The 19,580-nt window shown below is 54.6% G+C and overlaps 1 protein-coding gene across 3 annotated transcripts; it reads left to right on the top strand.

Moving 5' to 3' along the window:
* Positions 1-358: 358 nt before the first annotated feature.
* LHX2 (LIM homeobox 2) lies at positions 359-19,197 on the top strand. Of its 3 annotated transcripts, none has more exons than XM_012664395.1 (5): positions 359-1,210; positions 2,708-2,910; positions 3,832-4,235; positions 9,648-9,853; positions 18,449-19,197. In XM_012664395.1, the coding sequence occupies exons 1-5, from the start codon at positions 1,091-1,093 to the stop codon at positions 18,734-18,736; spliced, it is 1,221 nt and encodes a 406-aa protein (XP_012519849.1). In that variant the 5' UTR covers positions 359-1,090; the 3' UTR covers positions 18,737-19,197. The 3 variants fall into 3 exon arrangements, with proteins under 3 accessions (XP_012519849.1, XP_012519850.1, XP_012519851.1); XM_012664396.1 differs by having other exon boundaries at positions 585-1,210; positions 3,832-4,239; positions 9,655-9,853; positions 18,449-19,014; XM_012664397.1 differs by having other exon boundaries at positions 1,105-1,210; positions 3,808-4,235; positions 18,449-19,191.
* The last annotated feature ends 383 nt before the right edge of the window (positions 19,198-19,580 follow it).

Genomic DNA, 19,580 nt, shown 5'->3' with positions numbered 1-19,580 from the left:
AACGCAGTGAGACCTCCTCGTGCATCCTCTGGCTGCGCCTTCTTAGGATGGAGATGGCGGGGAGAGAGGGTCTAATTTTCTTTTACGAAGAAATCTAAGGAAACTGTTCGTAGCTTAAAAACTCCAAACCCCGCGCTCTCCCTCCTCCCTCCCGTCTGCCCCCTCCCTCCAGCCTCGCCCACCAGCTCCCACCGTCTCGTCTCCGCTCTCCTCCTCTTGCCTGCCCTCCCTCTCGGGTCTCCCGCCTTCCCGGAGCACGCGCTGCCAGGGCCCGGGGCGCCGGGCGGCCAATGGCGCGGCGGCAGGACGTGATGTCAGGCGCGGCTGTAGAAAAGGCGCGGAGGCTTGCGCTGGCGCGGACTGCAGAGCCGGGGCTGGGCTCGGCGCGCGCTTGGAGAGCATTGCGCGCGGCTGGGCCCGCGGCCGGCGGCTCCTCCTCCCACTCTGCTCCTCCTCCTTTTTCTCCTCCTCCACCTCCTCCTCCGCCTCCTCCTCTTCTTCCTCCTCCTCCTCTTCAATTCTCCTGGTGGCTCGGCTCGGCTCGCTGGCTTCGGAGATACCCCTACTCCAGTCGCCGACTCAGCGCCCAAGAGGGTCGCCTTGGGCTGGGGGCGCGCCTCAGGGAGGGGAGGGGTCCAGGCAGCTGGGCCGCCGCGGGCACCTAGCTGCTCCTGGGCGAACCCCGACCGCAGCCGTAGCCGCCTCTGGCGGAGTTTGCGCCCCTGCTTTGCGCCCCGGGCGCCGAAGCCCGGAAGGCGATGCCCGCGGCGTGAAAACGCCCGCGGCGGGCGCCGACCTCTGCCCTCGTCTCCCGCTGCCCCCCTGCCCCGTGCCCTTGTGACCCTGGCTTTGGCGCCGTCGCCCAGGCGTCCCGCGATGTAGCTGCCCCCGCGCCTCGGCGGGAGGCGTCCTGGCCCGCGGGCGCCCGGGGCCCAGAGCCCGGCCTGGGGGCGCAGCCGAGCTCGGGCGGGGCCGGGGCCGCGGTGGCGATGCACCGGGCCCGTTAGCGCCGGGAGCGCCAGGCAGCTGAGGCGGGGGGCAAGCCCTCCCTCGGAGGAGCCGCGCCCCCGGCCCCGCCGGTCCCGCCGCGATGCTGTTCCACAGTCTGTCGGGCCCCGAGGTGCACGGGGTCATCGACGAGATGGACCGCAGGGCCAAGAGCGAGGCTCCCGCCATCAGCTCAGCCATCGACCGCGGCGACACGGAGACGGTAGGCGCGCGGCTGTGTGTTCGGGGCTGAGAGCTGGGACCGGGCCGGGCCAGTCAGCGCCTCCTCTCCCCGAAGTTTGGGGAGCGTCCTTCGTGCTGCACGGCACTGGGCGCTGGGGATCCTCGGATAGGATGCAAGGCCCGCAGCTCCCGGCTGGGGGAAACCCGGCTGCTGGGGCGGAGAAGGGAAACAAGGTTGAACCGAAATCTCGGACTCCAAGGGTAGAGAAGAGCGTGTCTCTCCAAGTGGAAGCGAAGTCCCACCCGCGGCCCGAGGCGGCTCTCTTTTTACCTTGCCGGGCGCTTGGGTCGACAGCCCCGCGCTCTGCTCCAGCGCTTGGCTTTGGCTACAGCCGGCGCCGCCCGCGGCGCCCGAGAAGGGTGAACCAGCCGGCAGCACTGGGGCTCCAGCGGCCTTGGGCCGTTCCCAGCCTCCCGACCGGCGGGGATCCCTCCCTAGCGCGGTTTTAGGGGCCGAAGTCTTCCGGGACAGCACTTTTCGTTGATCGCCCCCAGTCCCTCGGCCGGCCCGACTTGGCCAGGCCAGGACTCGGAGTTCAGGCTCCGGCCTGGCTCTTGCGGAAGGAGACAGCATTCGGCTCTCAACACCTGGCTCCGCCGGCCCAGCCCCAAATAGCCAGTTCCTGGCCTCAGACCTCCCTCGGGGCCGGACGAGCAGACGCTGCCCAAACAGCGGGCGCAGAAGTGACCTTTAGAGGCCCAGGCGGTGGGGAGCGCGGGCTAAGCTCCTCTGCTCCGAGAGCAAGAGCGGCAGCCCCAGTGGCCTCCCGGCCTCCAAGCCCTTTTTCCTCGCTTAAACCTTCTCAACTCGTCAGTTTGGTTAGGGGAGGATTTGGGTTGGACCTGTCCTGCACCCAGAGACTTTGAGGGTGCCCCTGTACCCCATTCACCATCTCCCGGGACCCGAGGGCCCCAGCCAGTGTGGCAGATGAGCCAGAAGTTGACCGACCTGTCCTGGCCTAAACCTTTGGCCTAAGGATCCAGAGATCACTGGAGCTGGGGGCCAGGAACTCTGCTGCCTCTCTGAAGAGGAGTCTGTGTGGAGGGTGACTTTTAATGGTCACCTTGCCCCCTTACGAGGCCCGGCCGAGTGGCTCCTTTAAGAAACAGTTTGGGGAAAGCTCTTAGAGGGCTTGACTAGAATTGCTGTCCCAGCCCCTAAACATAGCCTGAGCATTTTGGGGGAAAGGGCAGGGGGGACAGGAAGGGGGAGAAGTAAGGCGGGAGAGCCATCTAGGCCAGGAGCCCAGCCTGGGCTCGGCGGCTAGGGCAGGCAGGCCTGGGTTCTGCGTCGGCCACTTCCGGAAATGGAAGTGGGCCTTTGGGGTGGGGGAAGCTTGTCGCATGCCCTGGCAGCCCCCTCCGCCTTCAGGGCCAGCGGGGTCCACGGAGGGAGCGTCGGGTGCCGGTTTCTCAGCGGCGGCGGGGCCGCAGGCTGACGCAGTTGCTGCCGTCTTCCGCCTCCCTCCCTTCCCAGACCATGCCGTCCATCAGCAGTGACCGCGCCGCGCTGTGCGCCGGCTGCGGGGGCAAGATCTCGGACCGCTACTACCTGCTGGCGGTGGACAAGCAGTGGCACATGCGCTGCCTCAAGTGCTGCGAGTGCAAGCTCAACCTGGAGTCGGAGCTCACCTGTTTCAGCAAGGACGGCAGCATCTACTGCAAGGAAGACTACTACAGGTAGACCCCCACCCAGGGACCCACTGCCCCTCAGGACCCTCCCGGCATTCTCAGGCACAATCTTGCCCCTCTCCTTTCCCTGTAGTCCCAGGAGAAGTTTCACTGCTTAGGACTCCCGTTCTCCAAGCCGGCGTGAATGGGGTGACAACCTTTTGAAGCAGCAATTTGGGCAGCTCTTGGAAAGGTCTGCGAAGTGCGGGGACCAGAGAAAAGCGGAAGCTGCCTGCCGCTCTGAGCTTAGACCATAAGCTTGGGTTGGAATCCTTGCACCCCTCTCTCTGAAGTTTCTTGGCTCAATCAGAGGGGATAGAAATAGGCACCCCCAAACTCAGGCAGGCTAGGCTGGTGTGGAGCAAAGCAGGAGGGAGAGCTAGGGGAGTGGGTGCATTTCCGGGTCTTTGGGGAGATGGGAGTGAAAGCTGGCCAGGATTAAAGAACCGGAATCACTAGCAGGCTCCAAGTTCCCTGTTTCTCCTTCTCTCCAGGTTTAGGATTAGGTTTTAGGATCCATTTATATTCTCTCTCTGTCTCTTGCTCTCTTTCCCTCTCTGTTTCTTCCAAATTACAAAAGAGTGTGGGATTCCCAGGCCTGGTTTGGAGGGCAGGGGTAAAGATGGAGGAGGAAGGACTAAGTGGTAAGTTTCTCTTCCTCCTCCCCACAAAGGCTTTCCTACGGCTTGCTCAGGCTCTGGGTTAAGTAGAAGCCTTTGTAGGCATGAAAATGGTTAAGGGAAGCTGTATTTCAGGGTAGGACCAGGCCTGTGTCAAAATCTAGATCCTTCTCCCCTCATCCTCCAAATGAAGGCCAGGTCGTCCTTGAGGAGGGGATTGCCCCCAGCGGCTGCAGCGGCACCTGGAGGAGGAATATGGGGGGTACCCAACTGTGTGTCCCCACAGCCCCTCCCTCCATGGTCTCCACAGGCGGTTCTCTGTGCAGCGCTGCGCCCGCTGCCACCTGGGCATCTCGGCCTCGGAGATGGTGATGCGCGCTCGGGACTTGGTTTATCACCTCAACTGCTTCACCTGCACCACATGTAACAAGATGCTGACCACCGGCGACCACTTCGGCATGAAGGACAGCCTGGTCTACTGCCGCTTGCACTTCGAGGCGCTGCTGCAGGGGGAGTACCCCGCGCACTTCAACCACGCGGATGTGGCGGCTGCGGCGGCGGCAGCCGCGGCGGCCAAGAGCGCCGGGCTGGGCGCAGCGGGGGCCAACCCGCTGGGTCTTCCCTACTACAACGGCGTGGGCACTGTGCAGAAGGGGCGGCCTAGGAAGCGCAAGAGCCCGGGCCCCGGGGCAGATCTGGCGGCCTACAACGCTGGTGAGTGCAAGGCGCACCGAGCGCCCCCGTCGGGTTGGGGGAAAGCGCGGGGCATCGACCGCCGGGAGCTGGAGTGAATCTCAGTGAACTGGGCATATAGGGGGTACTCTGAGCCTCAGCTTCCCCTGCCCTAAGCACCAGACAACCTGGAAGAAGGGGCATTAGCTCCCTGGGCTCCTGCCCTCAGCTGCAGCGGGGCGAGAAGCTACATTAGTCCCCTTGCCGCCCTGGGTGCTGGGCCTCGTCGCTGAGAAATTGTTTTTTGGAGGCGGCTTTTTGGTTTGGGCCTTTTCCTCTGCTTTGCTGGGCAGAAAGTGCAGGAATAGAGAAATTAAGGCGGCGCCAACACCAAACAGTCTCTGGGGTGGCGTGGCTGAGGGAGGGGAGCTGGAACCGCGGAGGAGCAAGGCAGGGCGGCGAGGGTCCCCAGAGAAAGGGCTGGGGCGCCGAGCTCGGCCTGGCCTGCGGCCGGTTGTGTGAAATGTCCCGAGGGCGGCAGACTTGGGAAACGGGCTCCGGAGCCTTTTCTGAGCAAAAGATGCAGGTCCTCGTGCCTGGCCCGATCCTCCTTCAAGGCCCGGTCTCGGTTTTCCAGGGCTTCTTCCTCAGAATTCCCGGGGTGAGGGCGACGACCTTCGGAAGCCGATGCCTGAGGATGAGACCGGAGCAAGCCTGGCCTCTCGCCGGGGTGGGGTGGGGTGGGGGGCTCGGTTCGCACTTCCGGCGTCTTTGAACCCCCAGCCGTTCCGGGAGGAGCTCTGCCCCCTCCCGCGCCCCTCCCCGCTCAGGACAGCTGCAGAGCTTCTGAGGCCGGGCAAATTGAACCATCAACATCTGCCCAAAGTCTGCACAGCCCGGAAAGGTTTATGACTCTCTGAGCTTCCGAACTAGAGTTTATTTGAAATTATTTTTTTTCTTTCGTTTGCAACAGAATCGGATTCGGAGATTTTGTTTTCTTCCTCCTTTTCCCCTTAGTCTGATGCATAAGTGGGGGGAAAAAACAAAACCAAAACAAACCCAAGACTGTGCAGAGAGTGTGGCTGCGGGGAAGAAGTCACAATTGTTTTGATCTTTAAAGAGTGGGAGCTGGCTATGGAAGGGAATGAGGAGAGGGTGGAGGGACCCCCCTGTTCGCTCCAACGAAATTGCTTGGTAGGGGATCGTGGGGCGTGTGTCTCTGTGTGCAGAGCTGGGAGGAAAATGCAGCTCCCAGTTTGGTAAATGGCGAAGTGGCTATAGGCCGGTCTGTGGCAGCGGATTTAAGATTTGTTGAAGGCACGACCACAGATGCCGCTTTCTGAAACTTCCATTGCTCATCTCCCACCACCCCGAAAATAAAGGCTACACCGGGTCCAGGCCGTGTCCCCTCAAACCAAACCGCGTCTATGTATCGAATAGGGTCCGCTTCCTACTGGAAGCAGCTTACAGGACTGGGCTCCAGGGCACCTGGTGGTTAGGGAGCGGTATTATGTTTTCCTGGGCACCCAGGTTCTGGGCCAGGCTTGGAATTGTGCAAAAAGAGGGTAGAAGGTGCGGAGATTTGTTTGTGTTTTTTACTGCTCAGCTGCTGCCTTCCCCAGCCAGATGCGGCTGGAGCTGTTTCAGGGAAGATGGCACTTCCACAAGACACCCCCGACTCAGCCACCTCATTTTCTCTTTGGCCCCTCTCTTTTCTTTTTCTCCTTTCTGCTCTCTCGGGTCCCCTTTCTCACTGTCTCTGTATCTGCCTCCCTGTTTCCTTGTTCCCGTGCGCGCGTCTCCGGCCTTGGCCGGGGTTCCCAGTCCGGGGAGAACCGGCGTTCGTTGCGCCGGTGGTGGCTGTGCGGCTCGCTCCCTCGGGGCTCCTGGGACTAGGAAAAGAGGGAGCCTCCGGGGCCTCTCTCCCAGCCCAGCCAAGGCTCCGCACTGGAGGCTTCCGCCCCTCCCTCCCCTCCAGCACTGGCGGGAGAGATGGCCGCAGTGTGGGACAGCTGGGACTGGAAAGCCGGAGCGTGGAGGGTGCGACCGTGGGCGGTGTGTGCGGGCAAGTGTCTGTGTGCGTGTGCATGCCTGTTTCCGACTGTGAGGACACGAGCTTGTTTGTGGAAGTGTCCCACATCCAGGGGCCCAGCCAACCCGACCCCTTGCAAAGCCCCTCGCTCTGGGGACGGTCCAGCCGAGGAGCAGCGGCACCTCATTAAAGGGCGGTGAGCTGGGGGCAGAGTGGGGAGGAGGCACAGGCGGTGCGCCCAGCGCTTGGCTTGGGGAAGGGCAGTGGGGCCGCCGGCCGCAGGGTCGGAAAGTCCTTCCGGGGCGGGGGCGCCCCGGCCCTCCTTCCGCAGCCCCTCTGGTCTGAGCGCGCGGCCGGGGCTCCGGCCGGGAGGCGGAACTGAAACCTCCCCCCACCCCGAGCGGCGCTGCGGGCCGGCTGGGGGCTCCGCGACCGCGGCCGGAGCCCGCGAGGGGCACAGGCCGCGCACTTTGCGCCGGGGTTTGCGCGCCGCGGCCGCTGGAGTCCCGCGCGGACCGGCCGGACGCCCGGGCCTCCCCCAGCCCCAGCTTTTTGTGTGTGTGTGCCTGGCGGCGTAATTACTGATTTGATTCCAATCCATTATTTAGACAATTGAACCTACAATCTCGTCTTTAGTAAAATGAGGCGAAGTCAGATTTGATTACAGGTTCAGTCCCAGCGACAAGAGCTCGAAACCCGATGGGTTAATAACAGATCACGAGTAAATTATTCATGATTTTACGAGCTCTTTAGCTCCATTGAATCGGCCTAATTGAGAGGAAAAAAAAAAAAAGGAGAGAGAAAGCCCGGGTCCTCCCCCTCCCCTCGGCCCCTCGCTCCTCCCCGGATCCGATCCTGGGGAATCTCGACCCGGCCCGGGCCGGGCACTGGGGGCGGGAGTGAGGGCGTCCGGGGCGCTGGCCAAACCCAGGCCCGACGGCCTCCTCCCCACCCCCCAGCCCCGGGGCCTCCTGCCCCCGCCTCAGGGCGGCCTCGGCCTCACTACCTTGGGCCGGCTCCTTCCCTTCCCTCTAGCCTCTTCCCTCCTGTCCCCCTTTCTCTACTCCCCGGCCAGTAACGACTTCGGGAGAGGCCTCCCCAGCAGGGACCCGGGCTCCCCGAGCCCCGGGATTCAGTTCTGTCACCCGGACCCTCCACCGCACATTTTCCCCCTATTTCCGGGCTTTCTCCTTGGCTCTCAATGTCTCTCCTTATTTCTTTCTGATTTTGTAGCTGTCTCTCCCCTTCTACCAGTCTCCTTCGCTTTCTTTTCCTCATCTCTCGTCTCTTTTCTTCTGGCTCTGTCCATTTTCCCTCCCTACCCACTTCCTTTTCTCTCTCTCCATTCTCTCTGTCTTTCTACCTCTCTTTTTTTCTCCTTTCTCTGCCCTTTCTCTCTCCCTCCCCTGCACCACCTCCCCCCACCTAGGCGGCACTCAGGTCAGGTCCCTTGGGCCCACAGGGGCGCTGGGGTCCCCACGGAGCTCATTAACAGCAGCCAGGCCCAGACGGGGCCGGGTGGAGGGAAGGGCCCAGAGATTCCCCATGGGGAGGCCTGCTCCACCCCCAGTGGACCTGGGGATGGGGAAAGAAGAGGGTTGCTCACCTCGGGCGGGTTCAGTGCCAATTCCCCTGGATCGGGCTCAGAGTCATCCTCTGATCCCCTTTAAATTGCCGGACCCTTGTTCTTCACTCTAGGTGCTCTCTGTGGGAATGTGGGGTGGAGTGGGGTACCTGGATGTTGGGGAAAGGGGCCTTTAGGATGTGTAGCCCCTAGCTAATAGCTCCAAGGTTAAGGGCAAGACTTGTATCTTGCAAATTCTTTCCCCAAGGGGCTATTCTCTCTGCCTGGGCACAGGGAGGGGTGAGTTACCCTGAGAACGAGAGTACTTCGGAGGTTGGGTTGCCAGATAAAATGCAGACACCCAGTTAAATTTGAATTTTGGGTAAATAATGAAGAAGTTTTTAGTATAAGTGTATCCCATGCAATATTTAAATTTTAGATAGACAATGAATATTTTTAGTGTAAATGTATTTCATGTAATATTTGAATTTCAGATAAACAAATTTTTAGTATAGATGTATCCTATGTAGTATTTGAATTTTAGATAAACAACAAATAAATTTTTAGTATAGGTATGTCCAAATACTAAAAATTTATTTATCTGAAATTCATATTTAACTGGCAACCTGTATTTTTATTTGCTAAATCTGGCAACTCTATTACGGGCATGTGAAAGAGTGTAAGATATCTTCCCAAGTCCCTGTTTTATGGGGACTGAATTTGTATCTTCTGTGAGGCTTTCCCCAAGGCAAGACTTTAAGTGTGGGCTGGTTCCGGGTGTGATGAGGGACTGTCAGAGGGAGCCTGCATGTCCCTCTCAGCTGCAAGGTTGCTGAACAACTTTTTGAGGCCTGAGGTTTTCACCTGTACCTCCCAACCCTGATGCCATGCAGGCATTGGCAGCCAGGCCTCAGCGAGGACCCTTCTGAATGGGGAGAGGCTTCCTCCTCCCTTCGTGGTATAGTGGAAGGAAACAGGGTGGACTCCAGTGTTGAAAATGGGCTCAGCCGGTTGCCAGAGGTGAGGCCGTGTGCAAGTGGCTTCATTTCCCTTAGTGTTCTGCACCTCTAAAATAGGAACAGTAGTAGCCACCTCTCGTGGTAAGGTATAGTGACATATGTAAAGCCAAAGGTATACCATAGGTGTCTACTACATGTTAATTTCTTCCTCCAACTTCCTTCCCTTTGCAGTTAGAACTCTGCCACTCTCTGTGAGACTGGCACAAAGTACTTAACTTGCCTGAGCCTCATTTGCTCCGTTTGTAAAACTGGGAAACAACCACCTCACAGGGCAGCGGTGAGAATTAAGCTACAAGTGCAATTTCAGACCTTCGGCCCAGTGCCAAAGGCACAAGGGTCGTTTGGTACTTTTGGGTGTGGGAACTGACGAGGGTGAAATGAAAGTGAGTCTGTCAGTCAGCAACTTCTAGGTGCCAGTCCCAGACACTGCAGGGGGAGCCCGGAGACAGCCACTGCTCCTAAGAGTGCTTTGGGAAACAGGGAGAGTGCTGGCCCTGAGACCTGTGCTGCTGTGTGGCCATCAACTCCCCTTCCTGAGCCTCAGTTTCAACATCTCAATTGTAACATGATGGCTCAGAATGGTTTTTGGATTCTCCCAGAGCTGGGATCGAATCCTGCAATTTCTAGCTGAGTGATCCTGGGCAGGTCACTCTCTCCCAGCCTCAGTTTCTGCATCTATAACAAGGGGATAATGCTTGCATTTCAGCGTGGTGCCTGCATGCAGCGTGGTTGTGGTTAAGGGCAGAAACGTTTTGCAGCAGCCGGTGGGGTAGGTGTGGACTTGGCATGGGGGAGGTGGGTCGGGAAGTTCACCTGCCGCCTCTGCGTCCCCTCCCCAGCGCTGAGCTGCAACGAGAACGACGCAGAGCACCTGGACCGTGACCAGCCGTACCCGAGCAGCCAGAAGACGAAGCGCATGCGCACCTCCTTCAAGCACCACCAGCTTCGGACCATGAAGTCTTACTTTGCCATTAACCACAACCCCGACGCCAAGGACTTGAAGCAGCTCGCGCAAAAGACGGGCCTCACCAAGCGGGTCCTCCAGGTCAGCCAGGGGCGGGGCAGGGGGGTAGCAGCTGCCTCCTCCAGGGGCTGGGGCGGAACCTTACATGGCTGGCGGTGGACCGTGCAAGGACCTTCCCCCTATGTCTGCCTTTCTCTTTGCTTATCATTCTTTCCTTCTTTCTTCAGTCTGTCTTTATCTGCATTTCAATCTTTTTCCCCTAACTTTACCACTTCTCTTTCCATTTTTGCCTCTCAGTTTTTCTGTGTCCCTCTATCCTCTTTGTCTCCACACTCAATCTCTTTTCTTTCTTGTAAACAATTCTTAGTTACTTTTATTACAAAAGTGACACTCAAATCTGTTGCTGTGGTAAAAGTTCAAACATTTCAGGTAAATCTAGAAGCCCCTCCCCCTTCGCCTCTCCCCGCAGGACCTGCAGCCCAGATGCCGGGTGTTAGCTCCTGCCTCACTCACTCATTCTGGTCTCTCTTCTTTCCGCCTGCCTGTGTCTCACTGCCCTCTTACTTCTTGTCTCCCAGAAGCAAGGTTTGGTGGTGCTGGGTATGTGGGCAGATTACTTGGCTGCTTGATGGGTCTGCCCGTGGGGTCGCGGGGAGGTGGCTGGGTGCCTGTGAATCCGCGTGGAATTGCACTTTTGCGTGAGGGCACTTTCTTGATAGAGAGGATCCAGAACTTTTACCAGGTTTCCAGGACCCTAAAGATGTTAAGAACCCTAGTCTGGGGGGTGTCCCAGGCTTTTGCATGACCCAAACTTGTGGCAGAGCCTTGGGCCAAAATTCTCAAACCTTCAGCTCCTCCTCTTTCACATTTCATGGTCCTGTGCAGGTCACTTAACTCTTTGGAGCCTTAGTTTCCTCATATATGAAATGGACACAAGAAATTATCTATGCCACAGGGTTCCTGGAGGAGCCACCGAGGTGGTGTAAGTGTCTAGGGCAGTGTTGGACACCTGACAGCTCAGTGGATGGTAGCTAATGATACATTAACTGGCTAAATTAGCTGGCATTAATTAACTAGTATGAATGATTATTCTGGTTACTGGACCTCAGTTTCCCCATCCAGACAAAGATAAGGCAGGAGAATACTTCCCTTTATAGCAAGTTTAACCAATTTATTCTTCAGGACGGGTGTTCATAGTGATAGCAGTGCACATTTTTAGGTACGAAAACCAAGGGATGAAGGGACCTGACACGGTCTCACAGCACAAGGGGAGGCGCTGGGATTCGAATCTAGGCCAGCCTGACCCACCCTTCAGCTCCAGGTCTCAGGGATTGAAGGCTGGGGAGGTGACATCGAGGGGGTGACAGTGACAGAGAGCTGCGCAGCCGCCCTAAGAAAGTTCCTGGGAGTCTGTCAGGAATTTTTTTTAGAAAACGCCTTTTGCGGGACGGGTTGGGACTGTGATGTGGGCGCATCCGCAGATGCCCGGGAAGCTGGGAGTCCGGGCCCCCAGCCCGTCTTTGTCCCGCAGGCAGCGCTGCCCATGGCCCGCGGAACCCGCAGCCCCTTCGGAGGAGGGTGACGTAGCCGACGAGGGGAGGGCCGGCCAATGGGATGCCGATGCGCCTCTCTGGGCCCGCCCCTCCGGCTCGGGCGTCAGCTTCTAGTCCCTGGGGCCTGGGCTCCTGAGGAGCCGGTGGACCTGGCTGCGTCCGTCTGGGTGTCTGGGTCTCGGGTCCCCCACATCTGTTTCCTTCAGACTTTACCTTCTCGGGGTTAGGTTGGCCGCCCTCCTTGGCGCCTCCTCCCTTTAGCCTTGGGTGAGTTCGGACTGAGGACTCGGAGTGGCTGCCTTTTCTCTAGTTAGTAGGATACTTCGTCCCTCCCCGTCCCCAGATGACCTATGGAATCGGCATGGTGGAGGCGTTCTGAGAATCGATGCCAGGGAGCTGGCGAGGGCATGAAGCGGGTAGAGCTGGGTTCAGGAAGACCTGGGTTTCCCTGGCTGTGCATCTTGGACAAATTGGTCACCATCTCTGAGCCATAGATTTCTCATCTGTAAAAAGGGCACCATTAAGCGCATGTCTCTTGCAGTTATTCAGATTAGATGAAATACAGAGTAAGTACCCAGAGTTGAGTGTGACTCTTGAGTGAGGTGCCAGCCTCTGCTGGTCTTGGTGAGGCAGGAGGCTTGGTTCCCCAACTTAGGAGCAAATAGGATTTCTAGGATAGTTATCCTTTATTCTTTCATCTGACTAAATATCTATGGACACCAGGCCCTGGGGGCCCAGAGGTGAACAAACCACGGTCCTGGCCCAGAAGAAATTCACCTGTTAGGCATAGAGGCAGACCTGCACACAGGCAGATTTCCCAGAGTGTGATCAGTCAGGGGAGGTACTGAGGGAGCCTGGAGGAGGGACCAACCACCCTATGTGCCAGGCATCACAATCTCTCTTCCCCCACTGCACAGAGGAGAGCAGGGAGGCCCCCAAATGACTGCCACTTGCCCAAAGTCACACATTGCTAGTAAGTTGCAGAGCTGGATGTAAATCCAGGCCTGTCTGATCTTTCTCCTCTGAGCCAACCCGGCACTGACTGTCTCTGAGTGTGAGTGTCATTTAGGGTCTGTATGTTGGAGGTGGGGCATACCTTAACACCGTTCTCCCTTCTTCCCAGACTTCCAAATCTCCTACACAAATCCTTAAAATTCCCCAGCAGCACAGCTACTCATGATTATGTAGCAGTTTACAGAGCACTATCTTTCCAGCCACTCATCTTCCTTACCTTAATATTCTCCTGCCCATTTTACAGATGAGAAGCTTAAGACCTAGTAAGATGAAGTGACTTGCTTCAATTTTGGAAACTAGGCATCGGAAGGGTAGGGCTTGCTTCCAGGTGCCCTGACTGCTGATGGGACATTCTGGGGGACGTGGGATGGGAGCATGTTGGGCAAGGCAGCTGGTGGTATGGCTTTGGAAGGTAACAGACTGGTTCTAATCCTCTCTGACTTACCAACAGGGTGATTTGGATGCTTTAATTTCTCCTCTCTGAATCTGATTTTTTTTTTTTTTGTGAAATGGGGATAATAATAGCCATGGTGCCTGCTGGTACACAGTAGGTGTCCATTAAACAGTCCCTCATCACTTGTCTACACCAGCTTAATGGGGTGCCTTGGGTGCCCCCTGTTCTCCCCACAAAGTTGTGGCCCACCTCAACCCTTCAGAGAGGCTACGCGGCAGGCTAGGGTTGTGGTTTAGCTGTGTTCCTGGAGGTGGGTGATGTAGGGGGTGTGTGTGCATGCGTGTGTATGGGGGGTGTTCTAGACTAGTACTGAATCTGTAATGCATGAGCACCACTAACATGGGGGGCCTGGCATGCAACATCTCTATTGGAATTCGAAGTCAGCCAATGCGAGGTCCAAACTCAGCTCTCCCGCTTACTCACTGAGCGACCCTGGAGTAAGTGACTTAATTTCTGTGAGCCTTAGTGGCCTCAGCTTTAAAATGAGGATGATGATACCTTTACTGGGTAGTTACAAGGAGTAAATGAGATGGCACGAAGTACAACATACAAAGTATATATTAGGAACTCAATGCATACTAATCTCACGCACATATTTACAGAGTACAGTCTACCAACCTCTTTTGCACACATGTTACAAATGCGACTATCTTCATTTTGCAGATGAGGAGACTGAGGTTCCGAGAGTCTAGGACCCTTGCCCTGAGTCTCACAGCTAGTAAGTGATGAAGCCAGGGGTCAAGCCCAGATTGGTCTGATTCCAAAGTTCTTTCCACTATCACACAATGTAGGGATTGTGATTTCCCTGCCTTGGATCCAGCGGCAGAATGCAGCAGTGCGGTGGGCGAGGAGGGAAGGTGTAGGAGAGATGCCATGTCTTGGTAGGAAAGCAAAGCCTGCAGGACAGCTCTCATTGCATAAAAGGTGCTCAAATTCATCAGCAGCAACATGGTAACCACAATACCTCACTGTCCATCAGTGGGCAAGGTGACTGGGAGACAGTGGTCCCTTGGACAGAGGTCCATTAAGACTTTAAGCCTTGTAAAGGTGTGGAGGTCATTGCTCAGCACACAGATGCCTCTATGAGTTCCCTCTTCCTTCCTGTGGAAGGGCCAGGAAGGCAGAATATTAAGATTCTGGACTTGGGGGAGGGGGTGATGAGCTGGTTGATTTGGGTGACTGAAGTTCTCCTTAGGGGTTCCTGGTGTGACTTTGTAAGTATATACATTTTAACCACCAAGAGTTTAAAAAACATTCTTCAGGTGACTAGTTAGTTGTCATTAGCCTGTGTGAGAATTCAGGAGCAGAGAACTCTAGCTTTCCTCTGACCACTCACTTACTGGACAAAGATACTGACCTGCCATGTGCCAGGCGGGGCTGCGGCACTGAGGATTCAGTGGGGGACAAGACAGTGAACAAGACCCCGCTGGAACATACAATCTAGAGGGCACGGGCAACAAGGCGTGGTCTAAATACTGGAAATGGTGATAAGATTCATCTCTTTATTTTTCTGTATGTTTGAAATATTTCATAATAAAAATATTTTTTAAATGATTCCAGGATCACATAAGTTTAGGAAGTGCTAAAGATTAACTGTGTCTTTCTCTTGGAGATTATAGCACTTGTCAAATCCGCCTCTTATTGGCTGTGCCTCAGTCTCCACCGGCCATAATATTAGTGTCTACTTCATAGGGTTGTTACAAGGACTAAAGGAGTTAACATGTAAAATGTTTACAACTTTGCTTAGAAAATGCCTGGCACCTAGTGAGTGACTATTATCATTATTATTTTCTTTATGGAGTTATAATACCAGAGGACATAGTTTTTTTGTCCTTTTCTCATATAAGTCATCATAAGATGTTTCCCCTGTGGCTTCGTGGAGTCATGACTGGGTCATGACCTCCACTTCCCCCATCTCGTTGAACACTTTGGATGAAGCCATTAGTTTGATGTTATAAAAAATGCCATGATGGACATCTTTGGGCATGAAGCTTGCATCTTCTGGCTGGTTTCCTTAGTGTCCCAAGAGAGGATTTGCTGGGCCAAAGTGGGTTTCCCATTGGTCCTTCTGGTCTTCTCGATGAAAGAATTTTGGGGAAGGAGGTTTGTCAGGCCAAACACAGCTTGCAGGACCCATTAGTGCCCAAGCAGGGAACAAGCAACAATGTGTGCTGCTTCATCTGCCCAGGGCTCATTGGGGATCCACTGTGCGCCAGGCTGAGGCACTCCTGGCCTGGCATTAATTGTATCCTGATGAGTCTATGCCTGAACTTGGACTGGCTGTCCCAGACACACAACTCCAGAGAGCTTGGGGCAGGAAAAGAGAGGGAGGGCTGTCAGTTGAAGAAGATGGATGGGTGGGACAGATCATCATCTTGTTTCTTGTGGCTGCCTTAGAACCCCAGCCTTTCAGAACCCCAAGAGGCCACAGAGATCATGTGGTACAGTTTAACCCTCTTGTACAAGTGGGGAAACCAAGGCAGGCCCAGACATAAGGGACTAGCCCAGGGTTACTTGGCTAGTCAGTGGCAGAACTAGGGCTGGAAGCTACATCCAGTGCTCTTTCCACTGCCCCATGGTGCTTCTCTGTTTATTAACTCAATTGTTCACTCATTTATTTATTTATTCATTCATTCATTTACTTGCTGCCTCAGGATCATGTGGTAGGAAGAGCATGGACTTTTTTTTTTTAAAGAGATAGGGTCTTGCTCTGTTGCCCAGGCTAGAGTGCAATGGTACAATCATAGCTCACTGTAACATGGAACTCCTGGACTCAAGCGATCCTCCTGCCTCAGCCTGCCAAGTAGCTAGGACTAGAAGAGTGAGCCACCATGCCTGGATAATTTTTTAAATTTTTTGCAGAGATGAGATCTCACTATGTTGCCCAGGCTGGTCTCCAACTCCTGGCCTCAAGTGATCCTCTTGCCTTGGCCTCCCAAAGTGCTGGATTATAAGCATGAGCCACCACACCCGGACTGAGCATGGAACTTTTATGACAAATGGTTCTGGACTCCCATCTCAGTTTGTCTTCTGTTTGACCTTTGGCAAGTGACTTTATCTCTCTGAGCCTCTCTGGTTTTTAAATCGATAAATAGGGGTAATAATAGCACCAACCTACCCGCCTTGGCTTATCATGGGAATAACCTGTGAACAGTGCACGTTAAAGGGTGGCGTGGTGCCTAGCACATAGTAAGAGGTATGTACATGTTAGCTGTCACTATTAACACATATTACTGATTCTTAATCTTTGCCATTCTCTGTCATGTCCCCATGAAGATAGTGTAGACAGGGTCCCTGTCCCCCACAACCTCTCAGGAGGGGACTTTTTTAAATACCTGGGAGAGAATTCTGGAGAAGCCCTGCCTTAAGGTGAAAAACAAGCCCAACATACAACCCCAGAGCAGCTTGGCTTTTAGTTAAGTTGTTGAATTTTGCATCCACCAGATTCCCAGTGCCTTAGATCTGGTAGAGCAGAGAAGGCGATTGTGGAAGATGGCGTCATTGTTTACAAACCCACTGTTAGGGGCAACGCCTGAGAAATAGCAAACAGCCAGCAGCTAACCAGTTCCAGCCCTTGCTGAGGTCTTGGAGCCCCGGACGGATGAGCAAATGAGCAGTGAGCAAAGCACCACCCCCGGGACTCCCTGCTTCGGCTACTGCTTGGAGTCAGACACACAGGCAGGCTCACGGGTCACACACACATAGGCCAGGACAGTGGCAAGGGGGTGGCACCAGGACTCGGGTGTTCTCATCCCCGTCCTGCATGTGACTTTGAGGAAGTCACTTCCTCTCCCTAAGGACCTCTGGGGGCTTTTTCCATCCATTTTCTCTATTAGCCATTCCCTAGGCCACAGGGACACAGTCTGCCCCTTGCAAATTTCTGCAGGCTGGGCAGGGAAGGACCTCCCTACCCCAAGAAGAGTATGTTGAGGGTGGTCTTAGAAGCACTGTACTTACTTGCAAGCCCTCAGAAGGGGTGATGGGCTTCCTTCGGGCAGAAAGCCAGGGAGAATGTGCTTCCTTCCTGGGGAGATCCGGCATGCTGAGGAGAAAGCGCGGTTGCCCCACTTCACAGGGTCTGTGTCTCCTCCCTTATTCTAAGACTCCCGCGGATGTGCTTTTAATTGAGCCCAAATTGTCAGGCCACCAAAAAGGGGGGTTTGAGGCCACAGGCCCCTGCAGCTGGGTGGTCCTGACGGGCGGGCGAGGCCAGGAGTCGGCCCTTCCCACTCCTGCCTGAGACACTGGGAAGACAGGCAGATGTAGGCACATCTGGAAATCCGCAACTGGACACCCCAGAATCTGTAGAATTCCCCAAGGCCTTTTGTTTTATGGGGAGGCTTCTGGCGGGTGTTTTCTGCACGCAAAGGGAAGTGACGGGGCCCTGCCTTCCAAGCTTTTTTCTTTGGGAGGTGCAACCCCCCCGCCCCCACTGTGGCCTGGATTGCTAGGCCGCTCCCAGAGTGCTTCATGGACCTCTGGGTGTAGTGGGGTCTCTGTGTTTGTGCAGTTAGACAGGTGGGTGTACTTGGGGGGCGGCTATGTAGATGAATTTCAGTGTGTGTCTTCCTGAATGTGTACAGGTGTGTGTGCAAAGGTATGGGTGTGGATGTGTGCACGTGTCTGCGCCCAAGGGAAAAATGAAAGTAAACCCATATTCTCTCTTTGGCATTCTTTTCACACCACCCTCAGTTCCAACTCTGTGCCCGGCCCCACCGGATGCGGGGATGTGGCAGGCTGGGAAAGGGAATCCCCTCATCGAAACCTCCCTGGCCTTGCTTTACTCTGGCAGCTGTTTCCACCCTGCCCACCTCTGCCCTGAGACCCAGTGGCCTGGGATGCCTGGTGGCTTCTCCAGCTGATGGCAGAGAATAGGATCTGTGTCTTTTTCTTTCTCCTAGTAATGCATTCTAACTGCCCGATTCCCGTGTGTTCTTCATACCATTCTTGTATTTCCCAGAGTTACTGACTATGAAACACTTCAAAAATCGTACCAACAAGAACTTGTGGGATCTATTGTCTGCTGAAAGGCGACTGCCAAAAAAAAAAAAAAAAAAAAAAGAATGTCTCAAACAACCATGATGAAAAATCATCAAGATTTGTCTGGTGTGTGTGTTCGGTGTGTCCAATAGAAAAGCAATGTGAGCCACACATGTAATTTTAAATTTTAAATTTTCTACTAGCCACATTGAAGAAGTAAAAAGAAACTGGTAAAATTAATTTTAATAATATATTTTGTTTAACCCAATATAGCCAAGCTATTATCATTTCGACATGTAATCAATATAAAAATTATTATTGAGACTTTTTTTTCATACTAAGCCTTCAAACCTGCTGTGTGTTTTCACCTGCAGGCCAGCAGCATTTTGGGCTGGGGCCATTTCAAGTGCTCAGTAGCCACATGTGGCTGGTGGCTGTGATACTGGAGAGAACAGCTCAGCTCTGGAGCCCCCCGACAGAAAGAGAAACCCCTCTTAGGGGAAGTAAATTCTTTATTTTATTAAGAGCGAAATATTGCCAGTCTGACGTCTTGGACCCCTCCTGGCAAAACGCAGCTTAGCATCTCGCAGAGACGGCAGAGCTGGGAGTCGAGCAGTGGCCGGGAATGCTCTACCCGCTTTGCCCTAACCAGCACCCCCTGTCGCCCTGCTGCAGGTCTGGTTTCAGAACGCCCGAGCCAAGTTCAGGCGCAACCTCTTACGGCAGGAAAACACTGGCGTGGACAAGTCGGCCGACGCGGCGCTGCAGACTGGGACGCCGTCGGGCCCAGCCTCGGAGCTCTCCAACGCCTCGCTCAGCCCCTCCAGCACGCCCACCACCCTCACAGACTTGACCAGCCCCACCCTGCCAACTGTGACGTCCGTCTTAACTTCTGTGCCTGGCAACCTGGAGGGCCACGAGCCTCACAGCCCCTCACAAACGACTCTTACCAACCTTTTCTAATGACTCGAGCCCCCCTCCCGCCCCACGATTTCTTTAAAAAAGAAATTATCTTTAGTTGAATTCCAAGTGTATTTTAAAATAGAGGCTTTGAGCAACTAACTAACCACATTTTAGGATCTCGCCTGGAAACAGAGGAAAAAAAAAATACTTGCGTGTCAGGCTCATGCAGCGGTGTGGACTGAGGAATTACTTGGAAGATCTATCTGCAACACAACATTTGTGTCACTGTACAGTTTTGTGGACTGAGCGAGGAAAAGCAACAAATAATTTAAGTTGGCTAGAGCTTCTGTATTTTCAAAGACTGCCACGTGCCTTAGGAATACTGTTCTATCTCCATACTTTGGACGACTTGTTCCTTTTTCTCTCCCTCTTTTTCTCTCTGTATATTTATGACCAGAGCAAACATGTAAAAAACAAAAAACAACAAAAAAAAGTTTGTTACTTTGAATAGTCCTAAAAAGAAAAAAAGAAAAAAAAAAAGGAAAAATCAAACCCCCTCCAACGGTCGCTTTGTTGTTTTAGAATTTTAAGGTGGAAGTCTGTTCGAATATCAGAATTTGTAAAATCTAACCAGTAATAAAACCACTTATCGAAACTACCTGGTGCAGCTGCCATTTGGTTGGGTATGAAATTCACATGACTTTGGAGTTTTATTGAAGCCCAGATGTAAATTCTGGGTCTTCACTTAGTTATCAAATATTCGTGGGGCCCCTTTTTTGTGCCAGGCTTTGGACTGGTTGTTGCTATCCGGAGACAGACTGTCCCTGCTCTCAAGGAATTCGGAGTGGTGACAGAGGTGACAAGAGATACACTTAACGTGGCGTGATAGGTGCTCAAGTGGAAG

The sequence above is a fragment of the Propithecus coquereli genome, unplaced genomic scaffold (assembly GCF_000956105.1).
Source record: "Propithecus coquereli isolate 6110/MARCELLA unplaced genomic scaffold, Pcoq_1.0 Scaffold89, whole genome shotgun sequence".
Classification (NCBI taxonomy): domain Eukaryota; kingdom Metazoa; phylum Chordata; class Mammalia; order Primates; family Indriidae; genus Propithecus; species Propithecus coquereli.
The sequence above is the reverse complement of the archived record's forward strand: the minus strand, read 5'-3'. Positions and strand labels throughout refer to the sequence as shown.